Genomic DNA, 21,007 nt, shown 5'->3' on the forward strand with positions numbered 1-21,007 from the left:
ACGAGACGCCAGTGAAAACTAGAAAACATCATGGAGACGAAACGCCAGTGAAAACTAGAAAACATCATGGAGACGAGACGCCAGTGAAAACTAGAAAACATCATGGAGACGAGACGCCAGTGAAAACTAGAAAACATCATGGAGACGAGACGCCAGTGAAAACTAGAAAACATCATGGCGACGAGACGCCAGTGAAAACTAGAAAACATCATGGAGACGAGACACCAGTGAAAACTAGAAAACATCATGGAGATGAGACGCCAGTGAAAACTAGAAAACATCATGGAGACGAGACGCCAGTGAAAACTAGAAAACATCATGGAGACGAGACGCCAGTGAAAACTAGAAAACATCATGGAGACGAGACGCCAGTGAAAACTAGAAAACATCATGGAGACGAGACGCCAGTGAAAACTAGAAAACATCATGGAGACGAGACGCCAGTGAAAACTAGAAAACATCATGGAGACGAAACGCCAGTGAAAACTAGAAAACATCATGGAGACGAGACGCCAGTGAAAACTAGAAAACATCATGGCGACGAGACGCCAGTGAAAACTAGAAAACATCATGGAGACGAGACGCCAGTGAAAACGATACTCGGTTAATTAACGTAACCTCGGTTCTCTCTAGAAGAGGGAACGAGTATTGCGTAAGTTCCTTACGCTACGGGAAAGTATTCTTTCTTCGAGATTTCTGAAAAACCCAAAATTATCCTTAATTTTGTAACATTGTCAACGCAGTGCGGCAGCCTGGCAGACCATAGCAGGCTATTCCAGCGTGCTATTGGCTGCTCTGCTGGCAACTGCAGCAGCCTATCGGTGAGCCCGCGTGACGTGGCGACCAATGAGGGCGCTTCGCGCCCACCTGGCTTCATTTGCCTACAGGTGGGGCGTGGCCACGTGTATATAAGCAGGGCTCACGGGCTGCATATTCGGTTTTCGTAGTTCTGAAGCGTAAAAGCCCGCGGGGCGCACGGCAAGGAACGCAATACTCGTTCCCTCTTCTAGAGAGAACCGAGGTTACGTTAAGTAACCGAGTATCGTTCTCTTACGAGAGGTTCTCTCGTATTGCGTAAGTTCCTTACGCCACGGGAACATATTGTCAACGCCGTGCGCGCCTCGCATACAGCATATGTATCCCAGGGAACCGGGGACCATAACACTGCTCGGGCAGGGTGGCCGGTAAGGAAAACGGGCCACCATATATACAGACACTTCATTCGAACTGACGGGTGGTTTACGACGGGTGGTTACAACACCCTGTCCCATGAATGAGGGAACGGCACCTGCCGGTCTCCTTCAAATTCACCACACCTTGTCTCATGAATGAGGGAGCGGCAACGCCGGTCGCCTTCAAATTCACAATATCTTGTTATATGAGTGAGGTAACGGCACCGCCGGTCACCTTCAAACTCACAACAGCTCGTCTCATAAATGAGGGAACGGCACCGCCGGTCTCCTTCAAATTCACATGAGCCTAGTACCGAAATTACTACCAGTATGTGAGCTATGTCTGCGCAGAATCACTGGGCACAACCAACGGCCCTATTGAACTGATAACACTTTCGCCTGTAAGGCAGGAACTTCCAGATTGTAAAATCTCACGAACGTAGACGGGGAGGCCCAGCCTGCCGCCATACAGATATCGTGGATGGAAATCCCTCTGGCCCAAGCCCACGAAGAGGCCATGCCTCTGGTGGAGTGTGCTCTGACACCTAGCGGGCACTGCAGGTGTTTGGAAGCGTATGCAGTTGCAATCGCGTCCACTATCCACCTGGACAGGGTCTGTTTCGAGGAGGCGAGACCTTTAGTGCGCCCACCAAACGAAACAAATAGCTGCTCAGAACGCCTGAAGGCGGCGGAGCGTGTGACATAAACCCTCAATGCCCTGACAGGGCAGAGGAAATTGCCACCGTCCCCCTCATCGGATGCTGGCAGAGCCGAGAGGGAGATAATCTGCGCCCTGAAGGGAGTGCCGATCGCTTTGGGGACATAACCATGCCTCGGTCTGAGAATGACCTTAGAGTCATTAGGACCGAACTCCATACACGTCGGGCTCACTGAGAGCGCGTGTAGATCCCCCACGCGTTTCACTGAAGCCAGAGCTATCAGAAACGCGGTTTTTAGCGAAAGGAACCTTGGTTCCACAGTCTCGAGCGGTTCAAAGGGATGAGCCTTCAGGGCCTCTAGGACCAAGGCCAGATCCCATATAGGAACCGACTGGGGCCGCGGGGGATTCATCCGTCTGGCTCCTCTGAGGAAACGGACGATGAGCTCGTTCCTTCCTAGCGTGCTACCTAGCGTCGTCTGAGCGAACGCTGCTATAGCCGCCACATACACTTTGAGCGTGGAAGGGGACCTGCCCAATTCCAAAAGCTCTTTTGTAGGAAGGAGAGCACCCGCTGGACTCCACATTGCTGTGGGTCCAATCCCTTGGAAACACACCACTCAGTGAACACCGACCACTTAGAACTATATAACCGCCTCGTCGAGGGGGCTCTAGAGTGTGAAATCGTGTTCATAACCCCTTCGGGCAGGTCAACGGGTATCCGTTGGTCACCCATACATGCAGAGACCATCGCTCTGGATGGGGATGCCAAACTGACCCTCCTGCTTGAGAGAGAAGGTCTGCTCTCAGCGGAACTGGCCAGGGGGGTGAGTGCGACAGCTTCACCAGCTCTGGGTACCAAATCTGGTTCTCCCAGCGCGGTGCTATAAGGAGCACCGGACGGCGCGTTTCCCTGATTTTCGCTATGACCTGAGGCAATAGGGAGATCGGCGGGAAAGCATACAGCGGGAGGCTGGGCCAAGTTTGGGACAGCGCATCCTCGCTTTTGGATAGAAACGTCGGGCAGCGGGCGTTCTCTTTTGTTGCAAAGAGGTCGAGCTCCGCTCTGCCGAACAGGCGCCATACCAGCTGGACTGTCTGGGGGTGCAGGGACCATTCTCCTGGGAGAATGAGGCCCCTGGACAGCTTGTCCGGACCCACATTGAGGTGGCCCGGCACGTGCGCAGCTCTCAACGAGCGCAGCGAGCTGTGTGCCCACACGAGCAGGCGTTCTGTCAGTTTGCCCAGACCTCTGGACCTGACACCGCCCTGCCGGTTCACGTAGGACACCACTGTGGTGTTGTCCGACCGGACTAACACATGGTGTCCTCGTATAAGCGGGAGAAACTGCTTGAGCGCGTTCTCTACCGCTATCATCTCCAAACAGTTTATGTGTAGGAGTTTTTCCTCGCTCGACCAAAGGCCCGAGGCTGATCTGCCCTCGAAAACGGCGCCCCAACCCGTGGTGGAGGCGTCCGTCGAGATGACCTTGCGGTGTGAGATGGCTCCCATCGTCACTCCCCTCTGGTACCAGTCGGCTACTAACCAGGGCTCTAGGGCTGACACGCAGCCCTGAGTCACTCTGATCCTGAAGCCACCGGACGCCCAGGCCCTGTGAGGCACTCGGGCGTTTAACCAGCATTGCAGCGGGCGCATGCGCATTAAGCCCAGCTGGAGCGCAGCTGCAGCTGAGGCCATACGTCCCAGCATCCTCTGAAACAGCTTGAGAGGTGCGATTTTGCCCGGCCGAAAGTACGCAGCCATGCGCCGAACTTGGCGCGCGCGATGGGGTGACAGGCGGGCTGACATTGCCACAGTGTCCAGATTCAAACCCAGAAATGAGGTTGATTGCGTGGGCACTAATGAGCTCTTGGTCCAATTGACCGTGAGCCCTAGGCTGTCCAGATGGCTGAGCAGCATTGCCCTGTGGGCGAGGAGCTCGGCCTCCGACTGCGCCAGGATGAGCCAATCGTCCAGATAGTTCAATACTCGCATCCCTCGATTTCTCAGAGGAGCGAGGGCCGCGTCCATGCACTTCGTAAATGTACGGGGTGCTAGTGACAGGCCGAACGGAAGGACGGTGTATTGATAAGCCTGGCCGTCGAAGGCGAATCGTAAGAATGGCCTGTGACGCGGCGTTATCTTGATTTGAAAATATGCATCTTTCAAATCTAGGGAGATTAGCCAGTCTCTCGGGCGAATATGCGCGAGGATCTGCTTGGTCGTGAGCATCTTGAACGATCTTTTCATAAGAGCTTTGTTCAGACGCCTCAGATCCAGAATCGGTCTGAGCGACCCATCCCTTTTTGGCACGAGAAAATACCGGCTGTAAAAACCTGACTCGCTCATAGAGTGGGGAACCGGTTCTATAGCCCCTTTGCACAGCAGCGTGGCTATTTCTGCTCGAAGTAGATGTGCTACTTCCTCGCTCACTCTCGTCTCTGTACGCGCACAGAAGCGCGGAGGGCGGCGAGCAAACTGCAGAGTGTACCCGTGCTTCACTGTTTTCAGCACCCATTCTGATACACCCGGAATGGCTTCCCACGCTCTCGCGTGCGCCACACGGGATAGAACGGCCTCCGGGCTCGAAACGCCGCGCTTCGCGGGTTTGACGGCCTGTATAGGAGGGGCGGGCGCAGTGCGCGCGCTCTCTGTGCTGTGGGCCAGCCGATCGCTCGCGATGGCTGGCCGCCCTACACACTGCATCTCTGCCGCTTCGAGCGGGGAGTGGCTTGTGTGCGGCCCTACACTCATCGCTCCGGCCACCCTGGGCGGAAAACAAATGGTGTGTGGCGCGGCGCGTGGCGCCTGAGGCATAATGTTCGCGAAAATGTGTGAGCGCGTTTGAGCGGGCACAACTCTTACGCGTGGAACATGACCGGTTAAGAGTGGCTGTGTGACAGCGCGTGTGGTGGTTAGTCGTGGACGCAAACAAGCGGACACGTGACCTAACTCTAGCACTCGAGCGGCCGGTGGCCGCTTTATGTGAGTGGGGGACACAGGGTTTATAGTGCTTGTGTGCAGGGGTGAACACAGAAAAGTGGGCACATTTACTGCATTTGAAACACATACGGCGCGAGCCGTGCGACCAGAAATAATGCAACTTTTGTGATTTCTCTGGTTCGCCGTAAAAACGGCGGTTATTGACAGGCGAGAAGGCATTTTTGCCGGCTCGTTGGCTGCGTGAAATCCATCTGCAGCAGCCACAGTGGTGGGGGCTGACAGGAAAAAGAGTTTTGACGGTGGTCCGGCCGCGGCGGGACTTAACCGTCGTTTCTCGCCTCCTGCTAGGAGGACTTTGGAGGCTCGGGCTTCAGCGTGATCCTAGGCCGGGGGCCCCGAGGTGGAGGCGGCTTACCACGGCTGGAAGAGCGCGATCTGGGGCGGCCGCTCGGTCTTCTCTGAGACGAAGGGGGCCGCGCTGGGCGCTGCGCAGAGCTCGTTGCTGGCTGGTCACGAGGACGGCGAGCAGCGGAGCTATTGCTAGCGCCGGGGCGTCGAGGCAGGAAAAGGTTCATGGCCTGCGTCGTTTTCTGCACTTCGGAGAAACGGTCGACGATCCCCTTGACCGCTGGTCCGAAAAACCCAGACGGAGAGAGCGGGGCGTTTAGGAAGGCCGCGCGCTCTGTTTCTCGCATGTCCGCGAGCGTGAGCCAGAGGTGGCGCTCAGCTACCGTGAGGGAGGCCATAGAGCGTCCGAGGGCCTGTGCTGCGGTCTTGGTGGCGCGAAGGGAGAGATCCGTCGCGCTTCGCAAATCCGTGATTAACTCAGCGTCACAGCATTTCTCGTCCAGGTCGCGGAGGAGATTAGCTTGGAGGATTTGCAGCACGGCCATAGAGTGCAGAGCGGACGCAGCTTGACCGGAGGCAGCGAAAGCGCGGCCGATCAGCGATGACGTCACTCTGCAGGCCTTAGACGGGAGGGCAGCCTTTGAGCGCCAACCAGAAGGCGGGCAAAGGTGCGCTGCGACCGCCTCTTCCACCGCCTCTTCCAACTAGAAAACATCATGGCCACGAGACGCCAGTGAAAACTAGAAAACATCATGGAGACGAGACGCCAGTGAAAACTAGAAAACATCATGGCCACGAGACGCCAGTGAAAACTAGAAAACATCATGGAGACGAGACGCCAGTGAAAACTAGAAAACATCATGGAGACGAGATGCCAGTGAAAACTAGAAAACATCATGGAGACGAGACGCCAGTGAAAACTAGAAAACATCATGGAGACGAGACGCCAGTGAAAACTAGAAAACATCATGGAGACGAGACGCCAGTGAAAACTAGAAAACATCATGGAGACGAGACGCCAGTGAAAACTAGAAAACATCATGGCGACGAGACACCAGTGAAAACTAGAAAACATCATGGAGACGAGACGCCAGTGAAAACTAGAAAACATCATGGAGACGAGACGCCAGTGAAAACTAGAAAACATCATGGAGACGAGACGCCAGTGAAAACTAGAAAACATCATGGAGACGAGACGCCAGTGAAAACTAGAAAACATCATGGAGACGAGACGCCAGTGAAAACTAGAAAACATCATGGAGACGAGACGCCAGTGAAAACTAGAAAACATCATGGAGACGAGACGCCAGTAAAAACTAGAAAACATCATGGAGACGAGACGCCAGTGAAAACTAGAAAACATCATGGAGACGAAACGCCAGTGAAAACTAGAAAACATCATCATGGAGACGAGACGCCAGTGAAAACTAGAAAACATCATGGAGACGAGACGCCAGTGAAAACTAGAAAACATCATGGAGACGAGACGCCAGTGAAAACTAGAAAACATCATGGAGACGAGACGCCAGTGAAAACTAGAAAACATCATGGAGACGAGACGCCAGTGAAAACTAGAAAACATCATGGCGACGAGACGCCAGTGAAAACTAGAAAACATCATGGAGACGAGACGCCAGTGAAAACTAGAAAACATCATGGAGACAGAAAACATCATGGAGACGAGACGCCAGTGAAAACTAGAAAACATCATGGAGACGAGACGCTGTGTTCTGAAGTGTGACTCAAAAGCAAACTTTTCATCTGCCCAAGGATGAGCATTTGAAGACTAAGTGGCTTGAAGACAAACCATACATCATCGTGATTGTGTGTTTATTATCTTCAAATGTCTCTATTTGCATGTTTCGCGATCTCAGGAAGCTTTTATTATGGACTTCTATTATGGCACATGGTATCTTCTTCGTCTGTATATATGGACTACATGTGCACAGAGCGCCCTCCGGCTGCCAGGATGAATTGAAAACAACACATAAGAGACTCAACCGCTCATGATTAGGCTACATCTGCGCATTTTGAGGAAGTATTGAATAAAAAATACTCCTCTGTTTAGAAATTTGACACAGACATATGAGAATCTATCAATATGTCTCCTCATCTGCACACTTTTGAACTAAAAGCCCTGAGGGATGTTGATTTGTCGCGAGTCTTCGTGAGGAGAATAGAGGAGTTTTTTATGAATGAGATCAGCTGAGGCTCATATTACAATCAAACGGTACCGACGCGGTTTTCATATTCATAACTCCTGACACATATTAACAAATTACTGTCACTATAAGACTTTGATGGGCGTTCCGTTTCCGAAAATATCTGCACAGACTATACCAATCACAACTGACTGGGTCATCGGACCAATCAGCGCAGATTAGCGTCACGTAAAGGCGGGGTTTTGAAAAGTGAATCACTAAAGGAATCATTTGAGAATCGCTGTCAAAACAGGTAAAAATAAATGCATATTATAAGAAAACTAAAGTCTTTTTTGTCATTGCATGCATGCAAAACTGTTGTTGGGGACTTCGAAAACAATATTTGAAACATTTTAAATGCCATAATAGGTGCTCTTTAAAAGGACTGTGGGAATGGCACATCTGAATGTTTCTCACCTCCATCACATCATGCAGATCCTCATCGAAGATGTTGATGAAGACCTCATCTCTGACCGACTGCAGACTGGTGGAGCTGTAGTCTCCGTTTGGAGCACTGAGATCAAGGGAAAACAGCTGATTCACATCATGATAATACTAAAACTCAATGTGAAAACACTTCTGACTAAAAACCTAGTGAACTGCCTACCAAACCAGCATTTTAAAGGCCCACTGAAGCATTATTCAATGTGTTGACGTAATTTCCAGTGAAACAGGAAGACAGGGCGAGACATATCGAACAGCTCCTCCCCTTTTTTTAAATAGCCAATAGCTTGTATATCACAGTTGGGACAGAGCCATTGAGCTCAGCAAAACTGCAGTTTCCTCCTAATCTCTAACCGTTTCTCCTCCTAATCTCCTCCATATATCTCTTTCAAATACAGCATTCTGTGCAGAATTCACGTTCACTGCGGTTCACATGACACTAACATGAAACCAGACTTCATTCGCCCCAGTGGAAAGCACATGTACACTGTCTGAATCGTCCCCTATCCCCTATATAGTGCACTATGGGCAATTCACCATATAGAAAACAGTAAATGTGTGAACAAGTGACCGATTTCAGCCTCAGCTTCAGCGTCTGTTTATAATGTAGGGGCTTATAATCAATGGCTTCAGATTCTAGAGAGTATTTGATTGGACAGAAAATATAATGAGAAGCTGAAGTGCAGAATGATGTCATCAAAATCGTTGATCCTTATTGGTGGAAGTGAGAGACGCAAGTTTTGAATGCGTATATCTTCTAAATGTGAATTTTGTCATTGTTTTGGAGAAGACTAGCTTATAGATAACAGTGAGGCTAACATATTCATACTTAGAGCCAAAAAACTTCAATTTTGATTTCATGGGGACTTTAAGTGCACTCCCAATATGAAAAAGGAACTCTAAAGAAATTGAAAATGTGAAAAGAGAAATAAATATTAATGTAAATTAATTTTTAATAAATCTTTATGTTTCATTCAATACTGGAGAATATCACAAAAAAATTGTGTTAAGAGAAATAAATATTATTAATGTAAATATATTTAAAAAATATGTGTGCTTCATAAAAATAATATTAATGAAAAAAAACTGTCAAGAAATAATATAATAATATAGCAGATATATAATAATTATAATTTGTCAAGAGAAATAATAAATATTAATATACATTTACTTACAAAATATATACAAATATTTGTTTTATTTAATACGGGATTGATAATACAAGATTTTTATGCTAATTAGGAGTATTGTTTCATTAGTTTATCAAAGTGCTATTTGTGTGTCGCTCTGAGCCACTGACTGAGTACAGTTTCAAATGAGCCACTTATGAGGTTTCTTTTCAGTCAGGAGACCGCCTATGTAGACAGCAAGCAGTTCACTAGGTTTAAGAACAGAGCTATAGTGACATGTTGATGTGATGATACACAGGCTTTCAAATCCTTATGCTGTAGGTTCTAGCCTGACCTGAATGGCAGAACAATCTCCTCGTTCCAGCAGGGGTTTGGACCCTCGGCGGTAGACGTCTGAAGCACTGAGCGCTGGAAAGACACCTCCACAAACGGCCTGATCAGAGGCTAAAGCACACACACATGAACACACACACAGTTATAGTTACAGGCGCAGTAGGCGATTTCTGAGAGACGCTGTGGAGAGACATAGACCAACCCCTAATATGAAAATATGGTGTTTGTATATAGTGCAGGCTGTGTAAGTAGGAGAATACAGTAGGAGGCGTATCCGCTCATGATGGGGAAAAGAGAGAGAGCAATCTGGACATTTGTAGAAAGACTAAAGAAAGAGAGATGGCTGAGATATTACCAAAGAGGAAAAGGGTCAGTTTGGAAGAGCTTTAGTATTAATATTAGAAAAGCTCTTCAACGCTGGAGGGTTCAGAGAACGGGAAGGCCTGAAAACGGACACAGAGGTTCCTTTATCTTTATCTATATCTTTATCTTTAAAGGATTTTTAAGGCCGATACCGATACAAATATTTGGTGATTTAAAAATCCGATATTCCGATATATCGGCCGATATATAGATATATATTATGTATATATATATATATATATATAATATAATATACAGAAACACGTAAAAAATATTTATTTGATCCCTCAGCCTCCCTAAAATAATATGATAATGCAGTTTAAAAATAAACTTGTTTGTTTTATTGTTACAACAGAACAGAGGAGCATAAAAGTATATTAAAGTTCTGATAAATAAAATGTATAAAAATACAAACTTAAGATATGAAAATTAAAGTCCTTTGGACGAAAACACAATAACCAAAAATATCTATATAGTATTAATAGATGTGGTAAGCTTCATAAATATAACGGAGCCAGACTGAAAAAAAAAAATTCAGTTAAGTTCTGATAAATAAGAACAACAGCAAAATATAAACTATATACAGTATAAATATGAGCTACCTTATAATTACAATGTCAACTTGCTTATCCCTTTACATGCGCTCTTTTAATTCTATCCATCAAGCTACAAACCATTTTCAATAATTTTCTGCCTGCCTTGCCTTCTAAAATCTACTGATGATGATGCAGTAAACCCATCATGGGACTCGCTAATGCTGCATCTGAACAAAGTCAGCAACACTTTCCTTCACTCCAAGTGCCTAACTTACAATGCAGGGACTGGAACTACAAATACACTAGTTATAAATACAGTAATCATTACTTTATGTAGGCAGAACATTTTTGTTGTGATTTCCAAGCGCATTAATCTTAGCGGTCTTCCACTGATAGCCATGGCATATCTTTGTGGTTAGCTAAAGTCTAGCTTTAGAAATGGACTGCAAAATATTGTGAAACATAAGTTTTTCCAAATAACGGGCAGGGGAGAAATGATACGTCTCATGCTGTCAAACTGTCACGCTATTTAAGAATCTTATGAGTTAAACTGACAGTCAGTCAACTATACTGTAACAACCTACAGTAAGCTAATTCCGTTTCACTCTTGGCTTACATGTAACAGCAAAACTGAACTTGGCAGTCACGAATTTTGTCATGCTTATTTGAGTTAAGAGAACTGATGGGGATGTTCTTTTAATTGTTATTCAAGCAATGTATGTCTCGTGACAGTTGCCACCTTACCATACACTTCATGATCTGTTGTGAATGTTGGCGGCGTGCAGCATGACTCAGCTGGTGTTGCCAATCTGCACGTTGTAGAGCGCCTTCTGGTGAACAAACTATGAAACGCCAACACCCATAATGTGGTTGAGCGGTGTTTCGTCCGTTTTTTTTTTTATATATATATATTCATTTATCGGCCATCATAAATGCCGATACCGATAGTTTGAAAAATGCCTAATATCGGCCGATAATATCGGCCCGCCGATATATCGGTCGGGCTCTAATTGGTTTTGGTACCAAAATATGCTGTTTTTGCTGAATCACAGTTGATTCATCCACACTTGCGGGTTGTCTGATGCGGCAGCAGGAAGTGGTTGTCTGTGTTGCATAACGCGTTCGTTATTTTGGGGGCGGAGCAATATAGGGAGGGGTCTGTTGGTTTGGCTGTGGCAATTTCAAATATAAACAGTTTTTCTCAGAAATCGCTTAGTTAAAGTTGGCTGTTCACTGTGAGTTCGGAAACCCAGGAGTTTGCGAGATATTGCAAATGCTACAAGTAAGTTAACTTGATAAAGCGCGTCAAAGCAGCTGGAGCAACACGGCAATCACGCGAGCTTTCGCTATGAACACGGAGACTGGAGCTTTCAATGTTGCAGCTATAGCTTTGGATAGGAAAAAGAAAGAAAAAATTATTTGAATGAACAGCATCTATTGCTTTCAACAGAAACAACTAGAGAGAGAGAGAGAGAGAGTGTGTGCGCATGTGTGTGTCACACAGTGTATGCGCACACTGTATGGTTGCAGCCATTGAGCTATAGCCTAATAATACTCATCGGTAGGGTTGGGTATCATTTGGGTTTTTTTCGATTCCGGTGCCAAACCGATACTTTTAAAACGGTACCGGTGCCTAAACGGTGCCTGAACCGATACTTAAAAAAAAAAAAAAGGCCACAAAACGAGGTGGATGACATTAAATGGCTTTTTATTTTTTTATTTAAATTGAACCATTTATTAAAAGTTTAATGTATACTTAAATGTATGAATATAAATAAATACAAAACTTATTTACAAATTCACAGTAAAACCTAAGCCACCTAACCCAACTACAACAAGCCTAATATAACTCTAAATAACGGTTACAGTAATATCAGCAGTCGTCTGTATTCTTGGTCTGCTACAAACCAGCTTCGAGCTTCAGCTTTATTTTGAAATATGATCATATTCTCTGGCTAAATATTTTAGCCTTAATGTTTCATTAACACACAGCAGCCGCAATAGCGCTGACAGCTCAGCTGTATCGGGTTTATTTCGTTTTTTCTTTTTATTCAAAATATTCACAAACTTCTTAACTGTGTCACGAACTATCTGATATTCGAATGTGTGAGTGAATGTGTGTTAGTTGATCTATAAAGCGCAATGGGCGGCACCATGTTAGTTTGCGCCTCAGAATCAGATCTGTCAGATTTACAACACTTGAGTTAATTCTCGTCTCACGAAATACATGAAAGTAAGTGACCAGTGAACTGGAAGAAGAATAGAGTAAACTATATAGTTACTATATAATGTGCATGTATCTGATGTGAATAAAACACGTAACGTTAGTCAAATTATAACCGTCTGAAAGGATGGTCATTGCCGCTTTCATAGACATCAGTGTGTGTTTTTTGCTAGTAGCCTACTTATGAGCATTTAAATGTCTGAAACCTGGAATAAACATGATGTGGTTGAAAACACTGAATAGTTGTGATGTGACGAGCGCTGAGCATCTGTCTGGCCAAAGCGCGAAAGCACGTTTGAATTTTGGCACCGAAATGAGGAACCGAAATCTGCGTTCTGATTCGGTCCGGTACATACCGGTTATATAAGGGCACCGGGTTTCGGTACCCAACCCTACTCATCGGTCTAGCCTATGTGACGTGGTTGTGTATGATTTGGCAATAACGGATAGCCTATACATTGGTGAAAAAAGGGCCAACTGTCCGAATTTTTTAAACATGTTTAAAAATTATCGGGAGGTGCTCGTAACGTGCTCGGCTTGGCTTGTAATTCCTCTTCACGCTGTGAGCCACAACCATACGAGCATCAACGATTTCCATGCGATTTTCGTTGCGAGTTCGTACAACAGCAAAAATCGCACAGTGTACGCCTGGCTTAAGGTACAGGTATGGTGCAGTGATGCCGTCATGCTGTTACCTGTCCGAAGGGCCACTCACTGCCGTGTTGGGGTGTTTGGGACGACACAGGAGCTGCAAATGGCTCTGTGAATGATCGTCCAGACTTAGCCGACACAGGGGGTTTTCTGAAAATACAAGCAACAATCCATGAGTGAACGCTGTCATTGAGTGTCTTCTTATCTCCTGGGTGTGCACAGGTACCTGGCGTAAAGTCTGCGGACAGGGATGTCGTATCCTCTGATGATGTTGACCAGGAGTTTGATGTCTCCATCCGAGAGGTTCTGAGCCGTCACCTTCTTCCTCTCCTTCCTGCGAGGCTTCAGGGGCCGCTTGGGCTCGGCCAGTTTGAACAGGTTCCAGCCCAGCACTCTGAAAGAGCATCCGCTGAGAGTCAGTGTGGAGATATCCCATAACACACTGCAGTATTAGTGAGGGATCTGAGTTAACATTCAGCTTGAACAACAGACATTGAGACAAAGGACACCAAGAGTGCTGATTAAAACGTCTATGGGAGTTTTTTCATTGTTTGTATCCCTGTTTGGACGTTCCTGATAGACTGTTAGTCTGTGCATTAGTGATGGGGATTAATCAGTCACTTTTTCTGCAGGTGACAGAATCATAATCTATCAACTACAATGTTTTCTCTAAATTTGCACCAACAAAAAATATTTAAGAACATTGTATGGTTTCGGAGAGTAAGCAAAAGCTATAAAGGAAAGCTTGTGGAAAGGCCTTATATGGAGATAATCTAGGCCTGTTTTATGCAAACACGCCTAGAGGGACATGTGAGCACTCTTTGAAAATGTTCAAAATTCATTATAGGGTTAGTTCACCCAAAAATGAAAATTCGGTCATTAATGACTTCCCCTCATGTCGTTGGACACCCGTAAGACCTCCGTTCATCTTCAGAACACAAATGAAGATATTTTAGTTGAAATCTGATGGCTCAGAAAGGCCTCCATTGGCACAATGCACGGTTCACTCTCAAGACCCTTAAAAGGAACTAAAGACGTTGTCACAAAGTCCATCTCACTACAGTGGTTCTATAATAACTTTATGAATCAACGAGAATAGTTTTTGTGTGCAAAAAAACCCTAAATAACGACTTAGTGATGACCGATTTCAAAACAATGCATCATGAAGCTTTGAAGCATTATGAATCAGTGAGTCGATTCATGATTCGGATCGTGTGTCAAACCGCCAAACTGCTGAAATCACGTGACTTTGGCGATTCAAACTGCTGAATCGACTATATATAGAATAAGTGACTGGGTCTCATTCACTAACTGCATACATACACATTTTTGTGACCTGAACGTGACCGTTTTCATTAACAAATGATTCATAAATTTTGTAAAATGTTTCACCCCTAAATTTGCACACACAAAAAAAAACCTAGGGATGTCATATCGTTTCTAAGAGTAACAGAAGGCTGTAAAGAAAAGGTTGTGGAAAGCCCCCAATATATGGATATAATCTAGATGTGTTTAATACAAATTTATACTATGGAACACAAAAGCACGCATTGAGAATATTCAAAAATGTATTAATATCATAAAGAGGTAAAAAAAAATGTATGTGCATACACGAGTTGTGTATTAGACTAGACTAAAACATTTTTTTATAAGTTCTGAAATACGAACAATCAACGTTATTACTGATGAATGAGACCCACTATACTTTACGAGTGAGTCATTGAATCATTCACTCAACTGATTCACTCAAAAACACTAAGGGCCCTAATTTAACGCTCGGAGCACATGGTCCGAAACGCATGCCGCAGGTGCACACAGAGCGTGTCCAAATCCACTTTTGCTAGTTTAACGACGAAAAAAGCGGTCGGCGTGTCAGGCACATGGTCTAAAAGGGTTGTGCCTAGTCTCTTAATGAGTCATGGGTGTGTTTTGGGCGTAACGTGCAATAAACCAATCAGAGTCTCATCTCCCATTCCCTTTAAAAGCCAGTTGCGCTCGACCATGGCGAATTCACTATTTACATGACAGAAAGACTGAGCACTTCTCCAGAGAGGAATCCTTTTATTTTTAATATTTAAACAGTGTGCTGCTGTGTGTAAAATGAGGAGAGTGTGTGCGCCTTGTGCACCGCCTATAGGCGCATTTTACTAACACGACCTTTAAATAACTAAAAACTGACTTTAGAGCAGGTTTTTGTTGGTCAATGGCGCAGTCGTTTTCAGTTCCTCAAAATAGCAATGCGCCAACAATGCTCCTGAACACACCTTGTTTTCGGACCAGCACACCCACGGGTGAACAGATGGACGTAAGTGCATTTGCTATTTAAATGTGGCGCTGGACGTGAAAACGCAAAAAACTTGTTTCATTGATTCTGCACTGATGTCGTTTGGAATTATTTTAGCTGGCAGAGCCGAAGTAACTAACAATATTGTTTCTAAAATGCAAGGTTTGTGTTTATTAATCTGCTGTATAAAAGCAATATCATACTAGCAATCATGCCGTTATTCTAAATGTCACTTTGGCTGTGAAAGCTAAAGCGGAGGAGACGATTATCTTTCAGTCTGTTCCTCACACAAAGCTTTTATAATTTTATAATGTTGGTCGATGTATGATTTCATTATATGGAAAAGAGCAGCATGAACATTCAGCTAAACCTCTCCTGTAGTGCTCCACCAAGAAATAATGTCCTATGGGTTTGCAACAACATGAGGGTGAGTAAATAAATACATTAGTACTGTTGCTCTAAACACACTATCAGTACTCACCGTACAGCAGATCAAACACACAAACACTCTCGGAGTGTGTGATTTCCACATTAACACACACACACACACACACACACACACACACACACACACACACACACACACACACACACACACACACACACACACACACACACACACTGCAGTGTGAGACTGGACTCCTCTAACATACTTTACACTGACTAATTCTACAGAAAATGGCATCTCGTGAACACACAGATCTGAGGGGAGGAACACAAGGAAAATAAAGGAATACAGAAGACTGAAAAAAGAACAGAAAAATCCTCAGAACATACCCAGCACCTGGACCACTGAATATACAAACATACAGGAGAAAAAAAGAGAAATAAAAGACAAGAACTGTCAAATAAAGATCACTTTATACAGGTCTAAGAGTAGATAAAACCTCACGCTCTGCAGTCTGTGCTCAAACTACCCTGCTCATGGCCTGAACATACCATCAACTGCCATCAAACATGTTTAATCTTCTACATCATCATCATCATCATATAGTTATTTAATTAACTGCAGTGCATGAACTGGGTTTAGCTTCAAGTGTCAGCATTTGTTACTGGGTGAGTATGTGTACCAAACCATATCTGAATATGAAATCTATAGGATTGGGAGGAGTCTTAAAGAGGAGGATGCCTCAGTCCGCCTATATTTAAAGTCTGAAGAAGTGAATTAGATCAACAATTAGAGCAGTTTACCCGATGCTGGGAACCTCGTCCTCTGAAACCACATCAGACAGGATGAAATGATGCTTCGCTATAAGGGAACGATTAATGACTGACTCCCGAACCTGACACAGAGAGACAAACAGAGAATTTGAGAATACATAACTCACATTAATGTCCACTGTCCTTACATAATTAAAACAAAAAGAAGTAAAAAAGAAAAACATATCAGTAAAAGAGTCAGTAAGAATGTTTTTTCTTTTTTAAGAAATTAATACTTTTATACAGCAAGGATGCGTTAAATTAATCAAGAGTGACAGTAAAGACATTGATAAAGATTTATATTTTAAATAAATGCTGTGTTTTTTTTTACTTCATTAAAGAATCTTAAAAAAATATTACTGTTTCCACAAAAATATTTAAGCAGCACAACTGCTTTCAACACTGATAATAATCATAAATGTTTCTTGAGCATTAAACCATCATATCAGAATGATTTCTGAAGGATCATGTGACACTGAAGACTGGAGTTCAGGAAAATTCAGCTTTAAGATCATAGGAATAAATTACATTTTAAAATATATTCACATGGAAAACACTTATTTTAAATCGTAATGATATTTCGAAATGTTACTTTTTTACTGTATTTCTGATCAAATAAATGCAGCCGAGGTGAGCTAAAGAGAAAATATTTAGTAAAAAACATCCCGACCCCAATCTTTTGAACGATAGTCCAAGTACGAAAGAAAGGAAAATAACGCATCACTCACTCTTTGCAGATATTTGGCTACGAGGGCTCGATGTGAATCAATGTGCTCTGTTGTATCAATGATCTCGCTCTCCTTTAGTCTCTTCTCGTAATTCTGAAACAAAATCATGACACAAATCCACCTGTTTATTCTAACATATGTTCAATTAACATAAGAACGATTTACAGGTACAAAAGATAAGACTGTCATTGCACTGCGGCTGCTGGAAACCTATATTCATGGTACATTTCATTCCCAGACTTGCCATGACATCTTGCACAGACATCTACTCGACACTAGACGGCGCTACAATACAACAGAACTCACCATTGTTTTCTTTTCAATGCAACGTTCGACTCCTGCCTGGACGATCTTACCAGTTTTATTTATCTTTTTCAAACACTATCTCTTTGAAGTCCTTGGTCATTCATCTAGTCTGGACAGTCTTAGGACACACACCACTTCACTGTTCAGCATGTCTGTTACAACACTCTCAGACACAGGGAGTTTTCTGGTTATGGGATCTCACCTGGAACACTTTTTCGGATATCTCCCGCTCCATGGAGGGGACGCATTTAAAGTGCCGGAACTCCGCCACCTCTTGACTCCGCAGCCTCAGGAGACGGAAGCGACGGGAACGCTGCAGCTCCTCATCAGTCAGGAAATTAAACTCCTCCTGAAGCTGCTCCAGACGAAAGTATCCAGGAACCGCCACATCTCCACCACTCACCAACTACAGAGACAAAGGGCCCTATTTTAACGATCTGAGCACATGGTATGAAGGCGCACTTAGTCCGAATCCACTTTCGCTTAATGACAGAAAAAACGGTCGGCGGGTCAGGCACATGGTCCAAAAGGGTTGTACCTAGTCTCTTAATGAGTCATCATGGGTGTGTCCAACAATGGCCTGAACACACCTCGTTTTGAGACCATGGGCTAACAGATGTGCGGGAGTGCATTTGCTATTTACACAACGTGGCGCTGCACAAGATTTCTTATCCTCTTGCACCCGCTATAGGACATGATCAGCGACTAGTCAACAACAAGCTTAAGCATGTCGACTAGTCTGTGCAACCCCCGAATGTGGCGTTCACACCGGACGCGAATAATTTGCGCTATTCACGCAAAGTTTGACGCTTGAACATTTTGAGTTTACTCGCTTCATTTGCGCGAGAAATTCGCTTCATTCACGTGTGACATTCACTGCACAACATTCGTGAATTTGCGTCATGGGCGGGGCTTCTGCCAGCGGCTCGTCTCGTTGAGAAATGGCTGACATGGGCTGTGTTTACACGTCTTTTTTGTCAAAATCTACTGTTAATGTGTGACAAAACGTAGTTTTAAGACTTTTTCAGTCGATAATGTAGTTGTTTAAAGCTCAAATCTGTGGTTTATTTATATAAAGAGTGCCTATTTGAACATTTTATCTGGCGTTTTCGGAGTTGTGAGCTCCAGTGGATCAGCGGTGCTCAGCGCTCATTAACCCCGGCGAGAGCAGCCTTTCCTCGGCCAGTCCTTCTGCTGTCTCCTGCTGGCTCTGATTTCTCTGTGGTGTCTCGAGCTATAATTCGTCTTGTAACGGGCGATCTTTGGTCTCATGAATCTATAATTTGTTCCCTGGCAAAACGTTTAGACTGAAGGCAAAGAGAAGTTTCATTACTTTATATTTTTAGGCTATAACTGTACGTTGCAGTTGTAACGTTAGCCTAGCACTGACTTTGAATGTTCGACTGAATTGTTTGCTTTATTTCATGTGTAGCTTATTATACCTTTTACTTATACTTTTGTATTATTGATCATACATAAACTTGCATTTAACAAAAAGAGACTGGGTTGTGTTTCATGTCATTTAATGTTATCACAGTGATAATCATATTGTCTGAACCAGATATTAATATACAGATTTTCTCCTCATTGTTGTCACTACTAGAGCAAGCTCCTGATTGGTTAACGCTGCGCCAATATCCGCCAAAGTTCAGATTTTTCAGCTTGCGCGAATCACGTGTTTAAAACACTAAATTCGCATCATTCGCGCAAATCGCGCCGCAGAATGTCTATTCGCGTCTCTGCATTGACTTAACATGTAAATCGCTCGCGCGAATCGCGTCATTCGCGTCCGGTGTGAACGCACCATAATTGTGACTCTTAAAGGTGTATTCAAGAGTTTGAGAGAATTCTGGGAAACGTACCGAGAGTAGTTGCATGATGGAGGCATTGTTGGGGTCGTTGGGGTCGAGGCGAGACTCAGCCGCCCACATCCTCAATTTCTTCATGTCATTCAGACTAGATGCCCCGATACAGGCTATAGCGTCCATCTTCCCAATACCACTGAAGAGAGAGAAAACAGTCCATTTTATCTAGCACAACTCTGAAAACAACCCACTAATGGAGGCCTGGATCTCTATTTGGCTCTCTGACCTGTACATGCCCCCTCCTGGCTGACTGGACGGGGGAGCGAGGGGGACGTCATCTTCCCCTACAGCCCATGACACGCAGTAGGAGAGCTTCCCTGACGTCAACAGGGTCTGTGTGTGAGTGGCGTCAGCCTCCAAAGAGAACGGAACACCTTCCCCAAAGGAGATATAAAAGCATCATTTCACTTTCTGTAATTGGAGACCTTGTTTCAGGGGGCATCACTGTGACGCACAGAAATCTGTCTAGGTAGGTTTTTAAGAGTGATTACCACTGCCGACACCCTCGTGGTTGAAGGTGACTCTCTGGTTGCTGCTAAACTCCATCTCCTCAGATGGTGCACTGCCGGTCAGGACAGAAGATTCTGGAACTGGCACACACACCTCAGTCAGCTGGGTGGAAGATGAGCCGACACTCTCGAACACCTGCAAAGACAACATCCAGAACGTCTCAAACGCATACAGACAAATGGCAATGGAATTGTGCATATATACACGAAACCAACCGCACCTGCAGTTTGATGCTTTCTGGCCTATTCACTATCTTCAGGTTGAAGATCTGACCAAAGTGGACTCTGAAATCCATGTTGAGGGCTCGACTGTCTGTTCTGGAAACTTCTTTATCGTTGTACAGGACCTTGATGAAGAGGGTACGTTTGGCCACGTCCTCTCTACGAGCAAACTCGCCACTAGACAAGGCACAAACAAATACTCGTTTACATTACGCTTTCTGGAGAAAGTCTTTACTCGGGCTTAAGTAACTGAAACAATAAGTGCTAAGTGGTTGCTGGAATATTACAGGAAGCTGCCGGGGCATTGCTCTTTTGTTGTTGAGGTGTTTTAGGTGGTTGTTAGGATTTTTTTTGCCCAATTTATGTCCACAAGGTTCATTCGTATCCATAGGCCAACTGTGGAGATTTCTGTGGTTGTGGCTCCTAAACGGTGGTCCAATGTCATACAGTTAGAGAGGTTTAACCCCCCCCCCGAGTCGGCTCTCTTTTTTTCTTATCAGTGCCAATGAGACTCAAATAACTCTGTAATTTTTTATCATTCAGGCAAGTGTTATACATCGTTATAATCTGTTAAAGGAACACTCCACTTTTTTTGAAAGTAGGCTCATTTTACAAGTCCCCTAGAGTAAAATAGTTGAGTTTTACTGTTTTTGAATCCATTCAGCCGATCTTTGTATCTGGAGGTAGCACTTTTAGCATAGCTTAGCATACATCATTGATTCTGACCAGTCCATTAGAATCTCATTCAAAAAATGACCAAAGACACTTTCAATATTTTTCCTATTTAAAACTTGACTCTTCTACAGTTACATCGTGTGCTAAGACCAACTGAAAATGAAAAGTTGTGATTTTCTACACCTATATGGCTAGGAACTACTTTCTAATTCCTG

The 21,007-nt window shown here is 44.6% G+C and overlaps 1 protein-coding gene across 1 annotated transcript in view; it reads right to left on the bottom strand.

The window, feature by feature from the left end:
* cc2d2a (coiled-coil and C2 domain containing 2A) overlaps positions 1-21,007 on the bottom strand; it is a 77,175-nt gene that overhangs the window by 26,048 nt on the left and 30,120 nt on the right. The window contains exons 19-29 of the mRNA XM_079802773.1: positions 20,117-20,294; positions 19,878-20,031; positions 19,613-19,760; positions 19,384-19,522; positions 17,724-17,927; positions 17,216-17,308; positions 16,479-16,570; positions 13,230-13,397; positions 13,048-13,153; positions 9,231-9,340; positions 7,740-7,836 (exon numbers count right to left, since the gene is read on the bottom strand). Coding sequence (XP_079658899.1) covers positions 7,740-7,836; positions 9,231-9,340; positions 13,048-13,153; positions 13,230-13,397; positions 16,479-16,570; positions 17,216-17,308; positions 17,724-17,927; positions 19,384-19,522; positions 19,613-19,760; positions 19,878-20,031; positions 20,117-20,294 — 1,489 coding nt within the window. The remainder of the gene's footprint in view (positions 1-7,739; positions 7,837-9,230; positions 9,341-13,047; positions 13,154-13,229; positions 13,398-16,478; positions 16,571-17,215; positions 17,309-17,723; positions 17,928-19,383; positions 19,523-19,612; positions 19,761-19,877; positions 20,032-20,116; positions 20,295-21,007) is intronic.

This window comes from Gobio gobio (genome assembly GCF_949357685.1).
Source record: "Gobio gobio genome assembly, chromosome: 21".
Classification (NCBI taxonomy): domain Eukaryota; kingdom Metazoa; phylum Chordata; class Actinopteri; order Cypriniformes; family Gobionidae; genus Gobio; species Gobio gobio.